Below are 21692 nucleotides of genomic sequence, written 5' to 3' on the forward strand. Positions count from 1 at the left end.
TGTCGTAGCAGCAGGCGCTTTAGTAAATTAGCTAAACAGAAACCGATGAATTTCTTTTAAGATATCTGTGTGTGTGAGGTCACATTTTTCACCAACATCCATAGAGAGGTAACATTGAAACTGGACAGCTAAATTCTTTTCTCTCTATCTTTCTTTCTCTCTTTCTTTCTCTTCCTCTCTTCATCTCTCTCTCTTTTTTTCTCAGCTAAATTCTGCTTTGCAAATATTATGACCAGAACATCCCGCTGGCCATATATTATTCAGCGTGGCCATGAGAGAAGCCATATCTGTTATGATGTGCAGACTGTAAATAACTGTCCTGCCCTTAAGTGGCTCTCCCTGAGGCCACTGCCAAGTTTCCACAAAAACACAAAATGCTCCGAAAGGCCTTACGCACACTGTAAGTTTCCCAGCACGGGGAGACAAACTGTGCTCAGGGTGTAAAGCAGCTTACTGTATTCGTAGCTTTTAGAGGCGACTATTTTTATACGACAGGTCCTTTCACTTGAACACACTCGACAAATGATCCGGCTAACAGCGTCATGTGCCTGTGTAGCTCTTGTAGTTTGTAAAGTGGCTTTTCAAAGGCTTCTCTGACCGTGTTCACACGCCAACTCTGTCAGATATGACAAGTGAGGGAAACAGTTTGCTACTCTGACTTTTAGTGTAGAAATTAGTTTGTACTGTCAACAGCAGCAGCTGCAGTAAAGCCAGAGACTCTCCAACTTCAATCAGACCAGAGTCTGATCCAAGGTTCGTGTTTTTGCCAAATTTGTGTTAGAGCTGGGCGATATGGCCCAAAAAAAAAAATCTTCGATTTTTTTTTTATCCGATTTTCGATTTAAATCGATTTTTTTCCCCTACTAAAAATCTAAATAAAGATGATTTAAAAAAAATGTTAAAAACTAGTTTTTATTTATTTAGTTTTCACCTAAATGTCCCCTTTGTGGTTAAAGTGCAACCAGAAACAAGCAAAGGTACAAGTTTAGGTACTGACACAATGCACCCTCAAACTTAAAAAATAAATAAAAAACCCACCCTCAAAAAACAAATAGAAAGAAATAAAATGGTGCCCTTTTTGATAAAACTTACAAAATAGAAAACAAGTACAATTTAATATGCTCTTAAATAAAAATTAAAACTCCTTGACTGTAAATTCGATAAAATCGATTAATCGCCCAGTTCTAATTTGTGTACATCTGGTCCAGTTAGTTTTGGTTTCACCCTGCAGTTAAACTAGATAGACACTTTCTCAGATAGCATGAAGAATAAGCCCAAGCTCATCTGATGTGTGGCAAAATCGGTTGAGACTTGGCATGGGCTATGCAAAATTGAGCCAACTGTGGCTTATACTCAGCATCCGGGGTGTCAGTGCATAAGGTTCTAGCCAAATTACATATTATACTCAGCTCAGTTAGGTGTTGGCAAATACAGATCAGGATGATTGTTGTATAATACTAAGCAACCAGGGTTTTGGCATATGCAGCCCTCAGCCTGGATGTAATCTGAGCATTTGGGCCAAAATTGAGCCAAATTTTAGTGATTCTGATTTGCACACTAAACAACCGATTAGTTGATCAACATGGATTCACAAATTACAGAGAACTGATGTTATGCCATTGTTTCTTAAAAAATTGGATGTCCCTGTCTGTGCCCTGATTTGCAGCAAAAACTCAATCAAATTAAAGGAAACGTTCTTCAAGCTTCTACATGAATTCGAAGTAGTGATGGTTAAATTTTGAGGCTAATAATTTCAAACTTAAAATTACTGTAGCTTACTATGTGATATATACAATTTAGGCAATTCATTTATAATCTGGATCAGCCTGCAACTACCATCAGCTCTGTATAATACAAAGGAAATATGTTCTAATGAATTACTCATATAAAAGTAACAATTAGCAGACAGTTTTTTTTTCGTTCATTTTAAAATGTCCAGTTCAGGTCTCTAGTATGAATGAATGCCATGTGAGCGTTTTTTTTTTTCATTAGGATTTTGGCTCTTGCTCATGAATATTTATACATGCAAACATATTGCCTCTGGTTGGTTAACAGCCGTGCGACACAGTGAGACGGACAACAGGTAGAAACATTTAAAAATAAAGACGTCTTTGCAATGTCATATGTTATTTTACAAAGTACAGTTCAGCCACTGACATAGTCTTAGAGTCTCTGTAAAATTCGAAATCCACTGGAGATCCTATGTAAACCTAGTTACTTAGAGGTGGGTAGTCCAGGTTCAGAAAGTAGAAGAAGTAAAAATCCACCACAGGGTTTTGTTGACTGAGCTGCACAGAGATGCCCAAAAATTTTTTTTTAAACGCACTTACCTATCTTAATTGTACTTCGCTAGTGGTATTCCATAGACGAATTCTAAATGTATGTTCCTTAGCTCTGAATTACTAGGCAAAGCATATAACATTAATGTGTTATTTGCACAAATAAGACAGGAAAGTACTGCCATGCTGTTCCTAGCGCTGTTAGCCCCTATCTGATGAGACGTGTCGGCTTCAGTTCAGCCTGTGAGCGCTCACGAGCCAGGGTGGGCAAGGCCATGAATACTAATTCACGGGTTGACGTAGAAACCATTGCTATTCGGTTTTCAATTTTTTTTTTACTAGCTACTGAAGACAATGGAGGTTGAGGATCAGTTTCATGTGCAGCGTCCATATACAACTCAAAGAGACCTATTGCAAAGAACAAGCAAAAGGACACATTTTATGCCTAATATGTCCTATAGAAGGGCATTTTGGCATGTCCCTGTTATAGTTTTATTAGATTTATGTTTAAATCTTCATTTTTATATATAAAAAAAACTCGTGTAATAAATGATAAACTAATTGAGTACCAGTAATTTATCTGATTTTAGAAATAATCATTCATATACCAGCATTTGACCAACGCTCATTCATGGTTTTTAAAATGACCACTGATGTTGACTGAGATGCGACACGTCTTGAGTGTTGCAATATTGTGTAACTCTTGCACGACCAACAACACACTTTTTCTTCAGCATATGCAAAAAAAAAAGAAAAGAAAAAAAAGAATATGACTAACAGTTTTTTTTCAGTCTAAATTGTTTTTGCACGAATAAAGGAACAGATAAAGTTTTTTTTCCCCCTGCCTTTCTTCTACGAACCTACTTTGATCTAGAACATCGTCTTCCCCTTCTCCATCTTTCTCTTTTTGAGCAGAGGTGGAAACCAGCTGGTCACCTGATTTTGTAAAAGGTTATGGTGTAAATAGGGACGTGCAGCTATGTTCCTCTTTTAGAAGCCGCGAGCTGAGTACAAGAGGTAAAAACAGTTTGGATCCTGAACGCTTGGTGTATAAAACTCTGATTGTTTGGTTTTGTCAGGTTTGGAAGATAGTAAATCTAAAGTTTGCTGCTTGAGCTGCACAACCACAGAATTATTTTAATTTCAAAAGAGCTCATGACCAACAGAGCTTTTGCCAAACGCTGTGCTCTACATCTCGTGAAGTCTTTTCTTTCTTAATTCCCTGTTCTGCCGGAACTGAAACCGAGCTGTTCCCTTTTCTTGGGTAATTGTCTTACAGAAAATGTGAGTTTCGAGACGTGTCTGCCAGGCGCACAAGCCGTCTGACAGTCAGCAGATGACTCTATTCACGTCAAAGGACGAAGTAACTCTTAAAATAAATAAAAAATGCTGGACACAAGGCCTTGTGTGCGCCAACTGCTATTCGTAGGACTGCCATTTTTTTTTTTTTACCAAAGCAGCCGACAAATTAACTTAAAATGACAAGTGAAACTTTATTTCCTCATCCTTGGTAGTTACATTGTACACAGCAACATTCAACTATAGTGGATGTGGGCAATAAATAATATGTAGGTAATTAAAGCTGTATTTAAGTTAAACAGTTCAGAACATTTTTTGGTGACTGAATGAACCAAAAACATCAAACTTTCCGCACTGCATTTAACATAATACACTGCAAAAAATACAAAAACTTAGCAAGTAAAATGAATTTTAAGGCAATACATTTTTTTTCTCAGATGAGAAAGAAATATTTTTGTCTTTCCAAAGAATTATTTCGTTTATTTTAGAAATAACAACCTTTAATATACTCAGTTAAAATTTTCACCTTATTTAAGTAATTTTAAGTAATGTGAACTTAAAATAAGTACAAATCATAACCAGTCAAGTTATTCCGATTCTTGTGTCAAATTTCTGATAAAAAACAGGAATGTTTATTTGATTTAAGTCTTATTTCAAGGATTTTGAGTCTTTGCAATTAGCAGACCCTATTGGCAGACTTGTTTTGCCTAATATAGGCAAATATGTCTCAATGTTTATATATTTTTCTAGTTTTTGTAAATTGATTTTTGCAGTGTATCGATTGTTGTAGTATCACTTTATTTGGATGGTCCATTATAGATGCCATATAGATGTTTAAATAACATTTAAATACACCTGAATTCTAAGGTGAAAATAAATTATTGTCTATTAAATGTAACCGGACACCCAACTCTAACCTGAACTCCAATCTTTACATTTTAGGTTTAGGTTTAGGGTTAGATTTAAGGTTTAGGTTTAGGTTTGAGTTTGGGTTTGGTTTTAGGGTTAATTCATGGCTGAGGTGAGGTTAGGCTTAGGGTTAAGTTCTGTACAGAATCATTTGCATTCAACTGAGAATTACTTTTAATGGAAAGTTACATTTAATGGACATTCAGTTGAATCTTAGTTGAGCATCTATGAGGCATTTTTAATGGACCTTCCAAATAAGGTGTTACCATTGTGGTTGCTGTGTGATACATTTTCTACTGTCCTCTATCTAATATTTTAGACATTTTTTGTTTGTTTGTTGTTTTCACGCTTAGTCACAAATGTGCATTCCTTAAATTTGGTGCAGTTGTGCGGTCTTACGGCCTTAATGCCAGAATGTGGACATCTGTTCTCATGATATCATGATTTCTGCTTCTTAAAATAACAGTCATGAGGTTAAGCCAATAAAGAGCCTGTAAAGTCTTAGTCTTTTTTTCTCTCTCCATTTCTCTCGCAGACAAGACACACAGTAAGTGCTGGGATCACATGATAGTGTTTCTGGCCACTCTGCTGCCTTTCTAACCACCAGACGGGCTCAAACGTCCCTCAAACGTCCTTATCTGCACACAGGAAGTATTTCCAAGTGACAGGATGCCGTTGGCGCTTTTCGAGGGTTGATTGACTGCAGACCGGCCTCTTCGCAAGGTTTCTTGCATTGTGACTGTTGTTTTCTATCCTATATGTTTGTTTTCTCCATCCGAAAGTGCTTCAGGGCACAGCACCAGCCAGCCACAGACATTCAAATTTTCAAATTCACATTCTGGAGAATTTATTCTCTGCTTCCGTAGCTGGAGTTGGAATTTAGTGGAACAGCCTGGTTTTTAAGGGGGTCCTGGGCCCTCTCTAGTAGTGAGTTCTCCACGAACAACCTTATCATTCCAGTTTTTTTTTCCTTTAGTGTTTTTTAGGGGGTGTTGTTGTTGGGAGGCTCCCTCATCCATGTGCAGCATCCACAGCGAGGGAGTCCAGAAGAGTTCTGTACATCTCTGACCTCAGAAACCTGGGGTAAGAGTCGCGCTCCATGAGCCCGTACACAATCTTCTGGGCCTCGTCGAAACACTGGGCTGTTGGGCTCTTCACGTTCCGCTTGATTTGCTCCCTTGTGTGGTAGTCAATGTTTATCTGCAATGCAAATGACAAACTGAAGGTAATGATACAGTAGATACAGTGGCCACACACTGACGTGAAGACCTGAAGAAGATCTACTGGCTTTCCTGCACAGATTTCCCGCTAGCTTACCTCTTTTGGAGACTCCGCTTTAACAAACTGCTCGTAGATCTTCTTCGCCCTCGATGTCATCCTGAAAGACGACCGGATTTTCTTGTAGTCCTCACATGTCAACCAGAACTCGATGTTTTCGTCGCTGAATTCGGACTTGAGGAAGGTGCGGAACGTCGCTAGTCCATCTGAAGAGAGAGAAGAGAGGTGGAGAAATGAAAATGTAAAAAAAAAATTAAATACAATTTCTTTAAACAAGTTAACAAGTATGTAAGTAACAATAAGGACTGTCTGTTAAGGACAGTAAATGCTTACATTTGGATTCGAGGAGTCTCTCCAAAGACTGGGACCATTGTTGCGTGTCCTCTAAGCTTAGCCTGCTGAGAAAAGAAAGACTTGATTTCTTGACCAGATTAGCAATTTAAAGTAGTGCATGAAGATGTAAAGACCACATAGGAAGGTCATAAGGAATTCTATTGTATTCTGTTAGTGTCGGTGTAGTCAGTACTCTACCCTAAATCAACACAAAGCACAATCAAAAACATCGTTTTGTATTTTAATGTAAAGATTGGTTGGATTGGATTATTTTGTGTTGAGTTTAAACTCTGACTATCCTAGTGTGTTTTTTATACTATGAAATTTTTTTCTAAAAATAGTTTTAAACTATCTCAATTTAATGGCAATATTGAATTGTATTGTATTGTATCGCCAAGTTCCTGCCAATGCTACACAGTCCTCTTCTACTTCTATGATTTCCATGTGCTGGCCAGCCATACCTTTAAGCCTGTTACTAACTTTGAAGTCAGTGTCCCTGCTCCTCACTGTTTACATTTTTCTTCGTGATTCATCTTGATATAGGAAACAGGCGGCTTGATGCTTACCTCTCCGGAGCAGATGAACGGGAGAACATGCACTGTAGTCGGCACATGAAGTTTTTTCCTCTATGGAGAGAAAGTCAGCGGTGGTGACTGGGTAATTCAGTCTTCACACAAGTGTACCTAGTATGCTACAGCATGCAGTGATACCATGCAAAAGCCTGAGCGTAAATCCATTGTATGAACAAAAAAAATCCCAAGACTATCCCGAAGGTTCTGTAGTATCTGTACGATCGTCAAGTCTGCACTTACAGGTTCTTGCTTCTCTTGCGATCATCCCTGTCCATGCTGAAATGCTTTATGAGAGGCTCGGAGATTAGGCCGGTCATGATAGAGGAAGGGGCTTAGGGGTCGGAAGTCCGCAACAGCTTTGCAGTCCTGCTTGTGGTCATACTGCACTTGGTGCTCAACAGGTCTTCCCTCGGCATCCGCCGATCTTTATATGCCCTGCCAGAGTGTTGCCAAGGGCTGGTGTCACTCGCGAGAACTCAGCGAACCACAGCAAAGAGGAAGCCCTCTAACCTTCCCTCTTCTCCTCCTCCTCCACCCCATCCTCCCCACCCAGCACCCGTCGTCACACTCCAGCCAGTCAACAGCCTGTAACACTTCTCATGCAGTCAAAGCGTGCACTGTTTTTCTCTTATTTTTAGCCATGTAAATGTGTATGTGTGCACGTTAAAACAGCAGATAAGCAAATATTGGACTTTGCATGCTTTGTTTTAGAGGCGGTTTTTCCATTCAGGAGATGGCTGCCGCTGAATACAGTTTATTTACGGTTGCGTCAGAGTCAAATTTGAATGAGATATTTTGTACTGGTGCAGTTGTGCATTTGTGTAGTGGTTGTAATACCTTGTCCATATTTTACCAGCTTCCAGAGTTTTTTTTACAGCTTCTTAACTGGGCAGACCATATCAGTTTCAGCAAATGCTTTCAAATAAACTAAAAAACTGCCCTCTGGCACAGCTTGTGAACCTACTGAAGCTGCTGTAAATCACTTCACTGGGAAGAGAAGGATAAGTCAAGCCAAGTTGGCCAAAAATGGGTACGACCATCAAGCATTAATGCTGTCTCCATGTGTCGGAAACATCTCATGTACAGTGAGTCTGCTATGACTCAATTTGTGCAAAATAAAGTCAGCTGACCTGCAGCCTCAGAACTGCAGGCATTTGGAGCCGTTCTGCATGCACTCCCGTTATACCCACTGTGTAAGCAATTGAGTAATTCTGTGATTCCGTCAAAGTCAAAGTGCACAGGGTATTGCTCATTTCCCTTTTCATTCTCATGGCAACAGTATTTTGGTTGAGGATGACAGTGGCAGGTTGTCAGCTTGCTTGATTGGTTTGTGTGTCGTTCGTAGCGTGGACTTGATTGAAGATGATTAGTGAGACCTCGACGATTAGAAATATCCACGTTACGCGTTTTTGCAAGGGCTTTTAGTCCAAAATGAGTTCACCTCACAAAACGCAACTGCAAGTTCATTTCCTTTTTGCTCTTTTTGACATGAAGCAACTGGGAAGAAACTGTCAAGGCCTGATGAAATCATTGAATTGGTTGTACAAAGGGCTCTGTTTGAGGGGTGGGGGGTTAAGAAAATGGCTTCCCATTTGGTTGAAACAAAATTACAAACAAAAGAGAAACTGCTGCTCTTTTTGCGTCTTAGATTCAGTTATTAGGATTCTAGTACAACCACATGGCATATTCTTAATGAGCGGTATATCCCTCATATCACTGAGTTTTTTTCAATGAATTTTACTGAGTAAGAAGCCATCAAGGGGCCACGATATTCAAAGAGGGGCCAAGTATTATTTTATATTATTTCAAAATCTTACACAGTAAAATCTATGTTTATTTTTTGTGGCTTACATGAAAAAAATTAAATCTTATTATATCAAAATTTTAAAAATCAAAAGGAAAATGTTTGTTGCAAATGTAAAACATGAAATTCTACTTGGTTACTGTATTATGTTTTGTAGTTATTTGATTTTTTTTGCATTTTTTGTGGATTTTTCAAAATATATATTGCTGCTTAAATCTTGTGCTTTGGAAATCTCTCGTTTGCTTCTGCTTCATTTTTTTCCTTCCATATGTATATAATCTACAATTGTGATTTTGTATTTTTGTGCAAAACTTTTGGCACAGAATGAACTCCGTAAAATGTATGCCTTTTTACTGTATATAGACAAAATCTCTCAAACACACACAGCGCAACATTTTATTCCTTTTTAGAACCATTTCCAAAAATACTGTTGACTCAAAACATCTCTCATATATACGTTTTGATTGTGCTGGGCTAGTGTTTGGGAAATAATTTTTGAAATTGCATCCACTTATTATCTGATCATTTTTCTCAAGCAAAGGACAGATAGGTGACAGGAAAGGGGTACTTCAGAGGGTCAATCAGATTTTAACTTGGGCCAAAGAGGCTTAGATCCTTATACTTGCCTAGACATTTTATGAAGCACAAAAGTATCACATTAAAGCCAGTTATTCTTAAACCTGGTAAGAACCTGGGGTACCACTGCCCTACTTGTTTTAAGGATTTCCTAGTATTTTTTTCCCATTAGATTGGTCAGGTGCTTTAGAATTATAGAAAACTCTAAAACCTGAAACAGGGCAGTGGTACTCCAAGACCAGGATTAAAAACACTGATCTAAGCAGTCAAATGATCCTTTGAATAGAAGAAGAACCCTCTTTTAAGGCTATAGTAGAGTGAAGGGTTCAGTTATAAACAGCTTATTCAGTGGCCCAAGAATACCAGTAAAACTGTAGTGCCTGCATCATTTTGTATTACTTTTCCCCCAAGAAGGAGATGTATCAAGGAAGAATTGATGCGGATTAGGCTCCTAATGACATCCCAGTCTGTGGGTGGAATTTGAGATCAGTCAGGCGAGTTATTCTTAGCATCTAAGGATTGCCTTTTTAAGCTTTGGACCACAAGAACGAAGCCATTTCCAGAAGAAGGTCAAGCGTTGGTGTGGCTCATTGTTGCCCGCTGCTGTCTCGACACCAATTAACCCGGATCAGGGCATGTGACCAAAACAAAACCTATACGCCAACGTTGGAAAAAGTCAGTTGTCATAAGACTGACTAAATATAGTTTGACTGCTGTTTATGTTCACAAGAGTGACGCAGTTTATAATCAGTGCCACCAAACCATTGGTTTTGGGCACACCACAATTATGCGTGTTGCTATGATAGACTGATACTGACAGACTTAATCACAAACCAATAGCTTTATTACAAATATAATTATTGCATAGTGAAAAAAAGCCATTTTGGTGATATTTAAAAATGTGACACATCATTTTTCCACCAGTGTTTATTGCAAATCTTTTCCTGTGTATTTGTAAAACATGTCCACTCAGTCACCGCAGTCTTGCACTAGCTGTTGAAACGTTTCATTTAAAGCCCTACATTGCACACTTTCTGTTCTCCTCAGTAATTCCCCTTACACCACGTGCATGCATCCTCTTCCCTCAGACTTCCTGGAGTCGTGATGTAATATGACATTTCGCTGCTTTTCATTTTCACTCATGAAGAGTTCATCTTTTAGATGGAAGGTCCCTAAAGCACACCCATGGCTTTCTTTTTGGCGTTCTGGTAGGCCGCAGACTTCAGGAACCTGGGACAGGAGTCTCTCTCCATTAGCTTGAATACAAGTCTCTCAGCCTCTTCAAAACAGGACGGATCTGGATTCGTCATGGATCTCTTTATCTTCTCTCGTGTTTGATAGTCAATGTTGACCTACAGAAAAACAAAGACAAAAGCAGGGAAGAAGACTACATGATTAGTATACTTGTGTTTCAGTATATTTTATGATGCCAATACTGATACCATTCCTGCCTGTCTTCTTTAAAAAAAAAATTGAACTAGAGTGTATGTGTGAGGTTTTAGACTAAATTTGTAACATAATTTAATAAGATTCATTTCTTTTATTAACACATCCAGCAATTTCTGCTAGTATTGACCCTAAACTGGTATCCAAGGATGTGCTATCTTTATTGAGCACTGAGGAAAGTTAGGTGAAAATAGATTTACTGTTGATGGCACTTAAAAGGAACAATATTTGATTGATTTGGAACTTTTATGTTATGTTCATTTTAAACCTCTTCTCAATTCATTTTACAAAAACCTGTTTTGGAAAACCAACCAGCAGACCAGTTAGGTTGATCTTCCAGGACTCATATTAACTTCCACAGTTCCCCTGAATTGCCATACCTTAGTACTGTTCTGCACTTTAGACACTGCAAGTTGTATTCTTATAGCCTTTCTCTGCCTTGTGGTCAGTGATTACTTGGAAGCGATTTTTAAATGGTTTGTGAGATTTAGCACACAATTAAAAGAGTCTTTAACGTATTTATAGGCTATTAAATATGGTGACATACAATTAAATTGATTTTCTGACCAGAGATCTTTCCAAAACTATGAACCCTGTATAAATCCATATAAACTAACTCTCCTGGATTTAAGGACTAAGGACTAAAAAAAAATCAAATTTCATGAGAAGAGGGGAGCTGATGTCTTTAACTGTACAACAGCTAAGGAGATGTACAAATATATTTGTAACTCTTCCATAGTAATAAGTGGACCATTTAATACTGTGATTTCTACTTGGATCATGTCATTTTTTTATTACTTTTATTCCATTTATCCTAATTTACACAACCAATTACCCAACCCACTCATTAGGACTCCCTCTAGTACTAGGTTGTCCCCAAAACCAGGAGGGTGAAGACTAGCACATGCCTCCTCCGATACATATAATGTCCGCCTCTTTTTAAATTGCTGCTAATGCAGCATTGCCAAGTAGCCAGCGCCCAGTAGAAAGCGCAGGGACTCGATTCTGATATATCAGCTGACAGGCACTTCGTACTGATCGACAATGGCAAGCTACATGAACAGGATTCGAACTGGCGATCTCCTGATCATAGTGGCAGGGCCTTAGTCCGGTAGACCACTCGGAACCCTAAGGATCATGTAAATTAGCCACAGTTATATTGAGAGTGTACAACGGGTGATCAGCCATAACATTAATACCACCTGCCTAATACTGTGTAGGTCCTTCTTGTGTCACCACAGCAGAGCTGACTATTCAAGGCCTGTGTCCTGTGGGTTCTGGCAACAAGACATATAAATTATATGGTGAGGCCTCCTTGGATTGCATCAACGAAGGTAAGATACCCATGCCCCTGTATCCAGTTTACACTGCACAAGGGCAACAACTGACCTTATGGTTGATTTATTTTTTCCTGAATATGTAGATCCTATACACTGACAGATGCCACTGTACGTGAGGATAATCCATGGTTTTCACTTCTCTTATCAGTGGTTAATGTTATGGCTGATCGGTGTGTAACTCAGGTACCTTTATGTACTGACCTCATTCTGAGCTGTAGGATCAAGGAACTCGTGGTAGATCTGTGCTGCTTTTTTGGAACACATGCTGGGAGATGTGGATGTCCTGTATTCTTTGCATGCTAACCAAAATTCAATGTTCTCATCACTGAATTCTGATTGGAGGAAATTACGAAAGGCAGCCAGGTAATCTGTTGGACGAAAAAAGTGCAAATGTGGATATGCAAATGTTGAATTGAAAAGCTTTACAGCGATGTACAGTATGTACAAGTGTTTGCTTTTTCTTACATTTGTCCTCCAGCAGCTTCTCCAGCTTTGGCTTGAATTTGTCATTCTCCAGACGGCTAGAAAGAGAAATCACAGCTTTTGATCCAGGCACATACAAAGCATTTCTTTCAAAATCTCAAATTTACTATTATGAAAAAAATACAAACCAAAACCTATAAAATAAGTTTTTTTATTGAATACCAATTTGCTCTGTGATTTGGTTGGTTGGTCATTTTATGTGATAACGATAAATAATTTTTTTGTCTGGTTGATGGACAGTCAACAAGGAATTGTACAAGTACTAAAAATGATCCTCATCAACAACCAGTCCACTGGGCTGGGCCAAACACAATTTTGTCTGGAAAACCACCTATTTGTAGTCTTTATTTGACATATTCACTATTTTGCATATTACCACTGTATTCAGTGGAAAAACACCACTTTTTTGTCCTATTAACTGCATATTTCTTTAGTGTTATTATTATTATTATTATTATTATTATTATTATTATTATTATTATTATTATTATTTGTAAATCATCATTTTAAAGCATGTTCTCTACAACTATAAACTAATACATCTGTGCCAAACTATCGTACATCAACTAGTAAGCGGTTGTCGACAGACACCTCCAACAATAATGCAGACCCAGTTCGACAGAAAAAATAATTTGTATTACATCATATTGTGAATGCCACTTTTTACTGTTGCCAGAAAACAATAATGGTTTCCTCTAAACACAAATGCATAGTGAGAAATAAGAAAAAAACAAGACTTAAAAAGAGCAAAAGTTGCAGCATAATCACAGGCCTAAAGTTTTGATTTAGTGTAGTGATGCAAATCATTTTTTTAACAAAACCATGAGCAATAAACTTACCGGGAATCAGCATCAGATGTGGAAGTAATTTTCTGGACCAAAACACACCTGATATCGTTTTTTTGCTTATTTCTGCTCAGAAGAACATCCAGTCTAAAATGTAATACAAAATAAAATAAATGTACAGTAATATTTCTGCGATAAAAAATTTAATTGTATGCCTTTTATGACAAGAAATAAAAAACTTTTTTACGTTTTCAGCTGCTTCTTGTTCCGAATGAGGTCCTTAAACTCGTAGATCCTTATCTTTGAGAAGAGTAGTTTTGGCATAGCAGAAAACCTTTCATTCAGCAGATTCTCTGCTCTGTGTCCCTCACTCAGCTGTTCTAAATGCTTCAGTGTTTTCCAGACGTGGTTTATAGCTTCTGAGCTGGAGCAAAGTGTGATGAAACTTGGACATGTTTCTACACGCAGCTGGATGCCAATAGCACTACAACACCAATACCAGAATTGTTTTGAACACAGTGATTCATGCACAGTTCAGAGCTTTCTAACAATATAGAGCCGGGCTGCTCAAAGTGAAGCCCACAGGATTTTGGTTAATAGAAACATTTGAATTGGCAAACAAAAAAAATACTATTGACTCATCAGACCCACCACCCTCATTTAGTCTTTTTTTAATCAGTTTTGGATAATAATACTATTTACATATCTTTTTCAATTATATTAAGGAACTCTTTATGCTCAAAATGTTGCCACACAAAAAAAAATTGCGTACGTATGTTACAATATCCATCCTATTTTCCTATATCACATCTTTGTCATGAGCTCTTTAGTTCAGTTGTTTTGTGGCACTGGCTTTATTCCTATTTTGTATATTAAAAGGTACACAGTAAATACAACCACCGATCCACACAGAGTCATGGGCATACTGTGACATAGGATGTTCTCCCCTGATGCTTTGAGGTGCCCATGATTTTTCTATTTGGCTAATAAGTAATGACTTAGTTTTTAAAGGATTGTTTTCTGTTTTTGGCTTCTTCTTCTTTTGAGCACTCACCATCATGATGTAAATGCAAGGACAGTGCTTTAAATAGCTCCCATTTACAAATCAGAAGACAACACTAGGAAAGGAATGTAAGAAGTACAAAAAAAATTAAGGGGGTTATTCTGTGACAATCAGTTAAATCAGAGACAAAAAGCCCAGATAATGACGACTTCTCAAAGTCTTTTACAAGATTTACAAAAAAAAATAACCCATTACCAAAGCAGGTCTGAACAATTGACCAATTTCAAAGACCCAACTCTGTTTTGAAACAGCCTTTACCCAAATTTCACATACATCCAGTTGATTAGCTTAAGCCTAATCAAATGCTTAAGGAAAAATAGGATGGTATTGATTCTATTTGTACTGTTTGTTTTCTTAGCCAGGCAATACATCACTGCTAATTGTGCTGGAGATGTGATGCTACGTGCACCAGACCACATGATGCAGATTTTCCTGTGACAGTTTCCGACTTGCTGAGCAAGGAACTTAAAGCCAAGGAAGTGAGTAGATTTCTGCTGTAGACTAAATACTTAGCCAGTCTTACTATCTCTGTTCTTTCCAACATCCACTTCCTCAAAAAACAAACTACAGCTACACTCAAACCCAGCTACAATCCCTTAGCTAGCTAATTACAAACCATGCTGAGAGGATTATCACTATCCCGTCAGAAATAAGCACATAACTAACTACATTACTTTTGTTGTAATGCTAAAAACAAAGCAAGATTTTGCTAAGCTAGTGCTATGTGGCTCCTGTGTGCCGTGTTGGGGGTTTTAAAGCCGCCAATAATAGAGCTTTACATACACTTATTTATTTTTTTGGCAGAATAATAGGGCTATAAATGTATGCTTGTTAAACATTGACTGGGCTTTCTGAATGTACACGTTATTACAAATATCGAGGAATGTTAATCTTTACTGTAAAGTACTATTTGTAAAGTACCACTACTTTTTAGATATGATTCTTTTAAAGATAGATAATTACAAGCATCAAACAAAGCTGAACTGCTTGAATATTTGCACCAGGAGTGGAATTAAGTTATCCAAAAGCAGTGTGTAAGACTGGTGGTGCAAAACATGCCAAAATGCTTAAAAAACAAGAAACGAGAAATTTTGTCTGTAGTTTATAGAATAAAATAACAATGTTCATTTTACTCAAACGTATACTACATAAATAACCAAATCGGAGAAACTGAGAGCTGTATATGTAATTAATAAATATACCCCTAACAGAATTTTATCAGATTTGCAACAGAGGTGAATGATCCAAAATGTCATGATACTAATAATGTACTCCAATATTCTCTTGTAATGTTCTCCATATATCCAGGATTAAATTAAAATAAATGATACTGGACAGATATAATCTGTCTCTAGTAGATATATAATGGGAAATGAGAACAGTGTGAATTTTTCTTTTGCTAAAACACCAAAAAAGAAGCACCCTGGTGTGATAATTAGCGGTGGGTGAAATAATCTTCTGAAACAACCTTCATACTGTTAATTAAAAAAAATCTGTCCACCCTGTCGTGGCAAAATATCACAGTGGTTGATTTTTTTTTTTTTAATGTATCTTTGATAAAGAAGAAGTTAGCCAGGAACAATTCATCATGTCTGCAACTCTAGGTCAGCCATGATTTCATCAAATAGTAAAATTCACAAAAATTCCATACTGCCTTTGTCCACTTTGTCATGCAGCTAGACTGAAAATAAGAAGTAAAATAAAATTTTAGTAAGGTGGGAAAATATGATTTATGTGTATATAAATATAAAAAAAAAATTTTTGAAAACAAAGTATTCGAATAATGACTCAAACTTGCTATATAAACATCAATAAACAATTTTGAATACAAATTTCTTAACAAAATGCCATTTGATTTTACTTTTTAAAATTTGTACAAATTTTGGCACCTCTGCTATAAGAGACAAGCTACGTTCTTAAAAAAATTACTTTCTTTAAAGATACTTATAGAAAATTGGTATCTACTCTATGGCATCACTTCAGAAAACCCCCATGGGAACCTTAGTTCAATATTGCAACTGTAAGATTGCAGCAAACTTGATGAATATGACAATGATATTATGTAATATTATGAATCAATCAGCGTCTTTTCTATTAAGATATCCGGTTAATGAGCACTGAGAGCACTATCATTTTTACTCTCGTTGTTCTTGATTAGTCAGTTTCCAGTATCTTGTGATTTGTTCTGATAAGACCTCTGGGAATGTTACGTTGCACAGGACCAGGCTGGAACGTACAGTGCAATGTTTGGAAAGGTAGTGATGTGTCATATGAGGGCTGGGCTTCCTGAATGATGCTCTTACTCATGTGGGAGTGGCTCAAACCAGATTAGAGCGCCTCACATCACCTGAAGCAGGATTGCTGAGTAAGGGAAACAGTGTGAAAATTCCAAACAATAGTGCCATTGATTAGCGCAAACAGTTCCTCCCACTCTCTCTCTCTCTCCCTCTCTCTCTCTCTCTTTCCTTCTCTCTCTGTATCTGTGTGAAGTGTAACTAAATATGTGTCTTAAAATAGATCCAAGCAGTTAAATATAGTACATGTAGTGTAACTAAATATGTACCTGGAAATAGATTTAAGCAGTTAAATATAGTATATAGTAAGTAGTGAGCTGCTAGTGGGAGAATGACATTAAAAATGTCATTACATATTTATGGTTACACATTTCACCTATTATTGCATAGGGTGCCGTAAATAACAACAAATTGTCAAAGAAATTAAGCATTTAATTTTTGGTTGCAATAATAAAAGCCATAGGATGAAGAAAGACAATAATATAGTAACAAAATAACATTGTTCTAAATGTCTTTATACATAACTTCCGAGCTGAATTTTATTTATTATTTGTGTAATTTGCAGCATTTCTGTTAAACCACTCATCAATGTAAAGATGTCAGGTTCTGTGTTTAAATGATATATTGTGGTTTCAGACATAAAAAACAGATTTAAAAAATAGGTTTTAACGTAGTGGAACCTTCACACTACAATCTGTTAAGTTTATTTTCATACATGATGCACATGCCCGTAAAGGGAAGGCAAATTCTGGCAGAGAGGCAGAATTCAGCACAACACCTGAATAGGCAACTTGCTAAACTGACAACATACTACAAACTTATCAGTGTAGAATATAGAGAGCTCATGTAGGTGATGATAACAGGACGTGGTAATGTTAGTCTGCTCACTAAACTGCAGAGTAAAACTAAAACTTGCCACAATACATAACACAACACTTAAATTTTTTTGTCTCACAATATGCAAAAATAAACTATGACGCATTTCTATGGAGCAGCCAAGCCAACAAAAAATCATACATGTTTAATGCTAAATGCTTTAAACAGTTACATATGCTATCCTTTACGTAAATAAAAACACACACACATAAATGATAGAATGAAATGTGCACATTGTCTAGAGTTTGGTAAAACTTGGTAATCTTTTACCTAATATTCTTTGATGTGTACTAACAGAGGTGCCTAATTCCCACGCCACTTTGTTTAGACGATACAAAGCATAAGCACTGGCCACAGTCAGGATAACACCAGTAGCAATGAGCACAATATGCAAGGCCAGCAAAAGTCCACTGTACAGTCCAGTAGGTGGGACGGTCCAGAGGTACACCCAGCTCTTGTAACGACTGTGGTGAACAAGGCTGGAGCAGCTTTCGAGGACCACAGTGTCATCAAATGTATTGATTATTTTAAAGAAGGTTTCCTCAGGTGTCGTAATTGGCAGGGAGGTCTGAGCAGAGCTAGTTGTGGTTGTGGTTGACCGAAGTGTGGTTGCTGGTAGGATTGTTGGAGGCACCGTATTGATAGTGGTTCTTCTATCCTGTCCTGCTGTTGATTTTGATTCTGGATGGCTTGCTGACGAAGTCATCACCAAAACAGAATCATACGTGGGTCGGACCGTTGTGCCGCACTCGAATGTGAGTGAGGTCAATTTGCGGTTTTGTAGGAGTTGAGGTTTGTGACATAGGACATCATCCACATCTGAAACTACCCTTTGATTTTGATTGAGCCATTCCACAAAACCTGTAATACTGCAGGTGCAATCCCATCGATTGTGTCCAAGAGTAACAGACTGCAACGAGTTTAAATCAAGAAAAGTGTCTCCTGGAAGATTCTCAAGGTAGTTATTACTCAGCTCAAGCTTTGCAAGCTTTGGCAGGTTGTAAAAGATCCTCGCTGGAAGGGACTGAAGCATGTTGCCATTGAGCAGAAGGATCTGAAGTTTGGTTAGTTGTGAAAATTGGTCTGGTTGAAGAGCCTGGAGGCTGTTGTATCTTAAAGATAGCTTCAGAAGGTTTGGTAGGCAGCAGAAGAGGTTCCTTGGCAAGGATGTTAGCTTCTCGTTTATGTGTAAGTTTAGAGACATAAGACCTGTCATGTTAGCGAAGAGGTTCCAGGGAACAGTGCTGAGGTTGGTGTTATAGAGGTAGAGCTCCTTGAGTCTTGGCATGCGGCCTACGAGCTGGTCTGGCAAGGAGATCAGGGGGTTATTGTAGAGGGTAAGTTTGGTAAGGTTGGGTAGAAAGTAGAGGCTCTCAGCTGGAAGGTAGCAGAGTTGGTTGCCAGACATAGTCAGGGTCAGCAGGGAAGGCATGTGCCAAAACAGCTTTGGAGGGAGGTCTTGTATTTGGTTCTTATGCAGCATTAGCACCAGCAGGTTGTGTAGATGATCAAAGGAACCTTCCTCCAGAGTCTCCAGCTTGTTAGAGGTCAGAATCAGTGACTTGAGCTGCATCAGGTTGTGGAACAACGTTTGCGGGAGCTTCCGTAGCAAGTTCCCAGCCAGGTTCAAGTGATACAAGCTTGTCATGTCCTGGAAAGTGTTGGCATCCAGCTGCGATATCTGGTTCTTGCTGATGTCCAGTTCAGTGAGGTTTCCCAATCCTTCGAACATGTCTGGACTGAGGGACACCAGCTGATTTCCATCCAGATGCAGCTGCTCCAAGTTGACAAGCCTTCTGAACACCCCGGGTGGAAGGACAGAGAGGGCGTTAGATGATAACTTGATTGACCGGAGCTGAGGAGCGCTGTAGAAGGCTTCCGGGTGGATGGTGTCGAGAACGCTGTGAGTGATGCTAAATCTCAGGAGTAAAATAAGAGGCTGAAGGCTTTGGGATTTGAGGACTTTGAGGGACGTGTCATTAAGACTCAGGCGAAAGGTATGACTGGCGTCCAGCAGCGGTATATCAGTGATGGCCCCTGTGCATTGGACACCCCCATCTGGAAAGCACACACAGCCATTGGGGCATAGAAACCCGAAGGGAAGCAGAGATGCCAGTTGGAGTAGAAGAAAAATTAACCACATCTTCAGACTGTGAAATAGAATGGAAATAAGTATAGAATTGGTTAAGACTACAGAAAAAGTGGGCTAACATGGACATACCTTCATTTATGAGGAACTGTATATATAATCCTTAAACTGTATGTATAATCCTTATTGGTAAGATTGGCACTGGATGCTTAACCAAGTCTTACAGAAAGAATTATGACTGAATCAACCGAATTGCTACTAATCTGACATTTAGAGTCAGTTTCCCAAACAGGGATTTAAGACTAATCTTAATCCAACCATCTGGGAAACTGCCCCATACACTGTAAACCCTACTCAAATCATCAAGGTAATTTGTTGCTCAAATGAAATAAGTTTTGTAATTTATAATACTGTATGGAGTTGAAGAGATGTTCATCTTTAAATTCACACTCAAATTTTGATGCACCTGAAACTTAACCTTTTAAGTTAAACTAACTATTGCACAACTGGTCTATCTTACTCCTTTACATTTATTGCAATGAATGCATTAAGTTGCCAATGGCAACAGACTAAACTATAAGTTGGTTCAACTCAAAGATCTCAGTTTGATTGTTCAGCTAACTCAAAATAGTTGAGTAATGTTTAAAAATATCCAAATTTCAAACAATTTATGGGTTTACAGTACATATAAAGTACATATAAATTCTGTATAAATTCTGTATTCAGTAATATACAAAGTGAACAGGAATAACACTGTCAAAAATAAAGGTACTACAAAAGATACTTTCAGTGATGGGACCCTTTACATCCAGAGGAGGTTTTATAAGCCTTTAAGCTCGAAATGTTCTTCACAATCATGCATTTCTTTAACAAACGTGGTTCTTTAAGGAACCAAAATATGTTTCTTTTGTGGCTCAAAAAATGTAGTGAACACTCAATAGCACCTTTATTTTGACAAATGTAGCATTTAACCAAATAAATAATAATAAAACAAAATCTGCCTACCTCTCATGCACAGCACAGAGCGTATTGACTGAAAAATAGACTACAGCTGCTGGTTTATAAAAGATCATTGGGAGGGAGCATTTCCTTAAAACTTATCTGCGACCCTGCAGGAGACCACAGGGACACCAGACTCCACAGTGATGAGGGGCCTTTATATCCTTTGTCTCTTTATCTTTTTCTCTTTCTCTGTCTCTACAAGCAGTGAGCTGGAGGTTATACTTTATGTTGAATATGACAAAATAAGCATTTGTCAATAATGGAATAATGTGGTATAATCGAAATAAAAGTATTTTATTGTCAATCAATCAATCAATCAACCTTTATTTCCACTCTGTAATACATTGAGGGTGACCCTCATTTTCAATGCAGCCGAGCATTTACAAAATTAAAGGGATTGAAAAATAAGTTTTAATTTATAAAAAAAAGAACAATATACGATTTAATTAAGAAGAAATAAAATAATTCAGAATACAATGATTTGCAGACAGGCTAAAATGTAGAGCAATAAAAGAAAGAGATAAATAATTAGAATAATAAAATATAAACGCAATTAAAGAAATAAAGGACTAAAATAACACCAAAATTATAAAAAAAGGTAAATGATGAAAATAAAATACATAAAAATAATACATAAAAAGTATAAAAAAATAAAATGCCACAAGTAAAACTGCAATAAAATAAATAATAGGATGAAATGAAAAATAAAAAATAAAAAAGCTAAAAGAAAAAACTCAACTAAAGAGAATAATTGTTTTAAATGATTCAGTGACACCAGCTTTATTACTTTAAAATTGCAATAATATTGTTTATCAGGACAATTTATTGTTCAAAATAACAGATTATTGTGACAGGGTTATCTTTATTACAAACAGTGCCTTTTTGGAACTATCAAATATACAATAAAGTGTCTTTATTAAGTTTTTTTCACATGTGTGCATTCTTTGCACACTGACATGCCAAAAGTCATGGTACAAGAACTAGTATCATTTTAGCCAGATACAGCCAGTATCAACCATTACCAACCTCTGTGCAATAATAAACCTTGCCTTGCCATGAGTATGCTGGCAAGTGTTCAACCTCCCCCCAAGATACCACCTCACAACTAATACAGATGAGAGCATTCCTAAGCTGTCCCCTGAGGTATTGCTGCATTTTCATTTTACATATTGCATTAACATAACGCATTATTGTGATATTATATGCTAGTGAACTCATGTAGTGCAGTTGTTCTGATTCTGATCATACTTAATTCTCAAATGCT

The 21692-nt window shown here is 37.5% G+C and overlaps 3 protein-coding genes across 4 annotated transcripts; all 3 read right to left on the reverse strand.

Moving 5' to 3' along the window:
* Nucleotides 1-3752: 3752 nt before the first annotated feature.
* Nucleotides 3753-7135, reverse strand: si:ch211-117l17.5 (regulator of G-protein signaling 21). 2 transcript variants are annotated; one of them, XM_007233239.4, is made up of 5 exons: nt 6911-7135; nt 6665-6724; nt 6099-6160; nt 5805-5971; nt 3753-5687 (listed from the first exon to the last, which is right to left on the reverse strand). In XM_007233239.4, the coding sequence occupies exons 1-5, from the start codon at nt 6985-6987 to the stop codon at nt 5499-5501; spliced, it is 555 nt and encodes a 184-aa protein (XP_007233301.2). In that variant the 5' UTR covers nt 6988-7135; the 3' UTR covers nt 3753-5498. The 2 variants fall into 2 exon arrangements, with proteins under 2 accessions (XP_007233301.2, XP_007233300.2); XM_007233238.4 differs by having other exon boundaries at nt 6099-6163; nt 6911-7133.
* Nucleotides 7136-9872: 2737 nt separating this feature from the next.
* Nucleotides 9873-13509, reverse strand: si:ch211-117l17.6 (regulator of G-protein signaling 8). The gene is made up of 5 exons (XM_007233240.4): nt 13352-13509; nt 13159-13251; nt 12302-12357; nt 12038-12204; nt 9873-10402 (listed from the first exon to the last, which is right to left on the reverse strand). The coding sequence occupies exons 1-5, from the start codon at nt 13426-13428 to the stop codon at nt 10223-10225; spliced, it is 573 nt and encodes a 190-aa protein (XP_007233302.3). The 5' UTR covers nt 13429-13509; the 3' UTR covers nt 9873-10222.
* Nucleotides 13510-16238: 2729 nt separating this feature from the next.
* Nucleotides 16239-20471, reverse strand: LOC103044172 (platelet glycoprotein V). The gene is made up of 2 exons (XM_015601247.3): nt 20432-20471; nt 16239-19487 (listed from the first exon to the last, which is right to left on the reverse strand). Exon 2 carries the CDS (start codon nt 19478-19480, stop codon nt 17576-17578), a length of 1905 nt encoding a protein of 634 aa, XP_015456733.3. The 5' UTR covers nt 19481-19487; nt 20432-20471; the 3' UTR covers nt 16239-17575.
* Nucleotides 20472-21692: the final 1221 nt, after the last annotated feature.

The sequence above is a fragment of the Astyanax mexicanus genome, chromosome 16, assembly GCF_023375975.1.
Source record: "Astyanax mexicanus isolate ESR-SI-001 chromosome 16, AstMex3_surface, whole genome shotgun sequence".
In the NCBI taxonomy this organism is placed as follows: Eukaryota; Metazoa; Chordata; class Actinopteri; order Characiformes; family Acestrorhamphidae; genus Astyanax; species Astyanax mexicanus.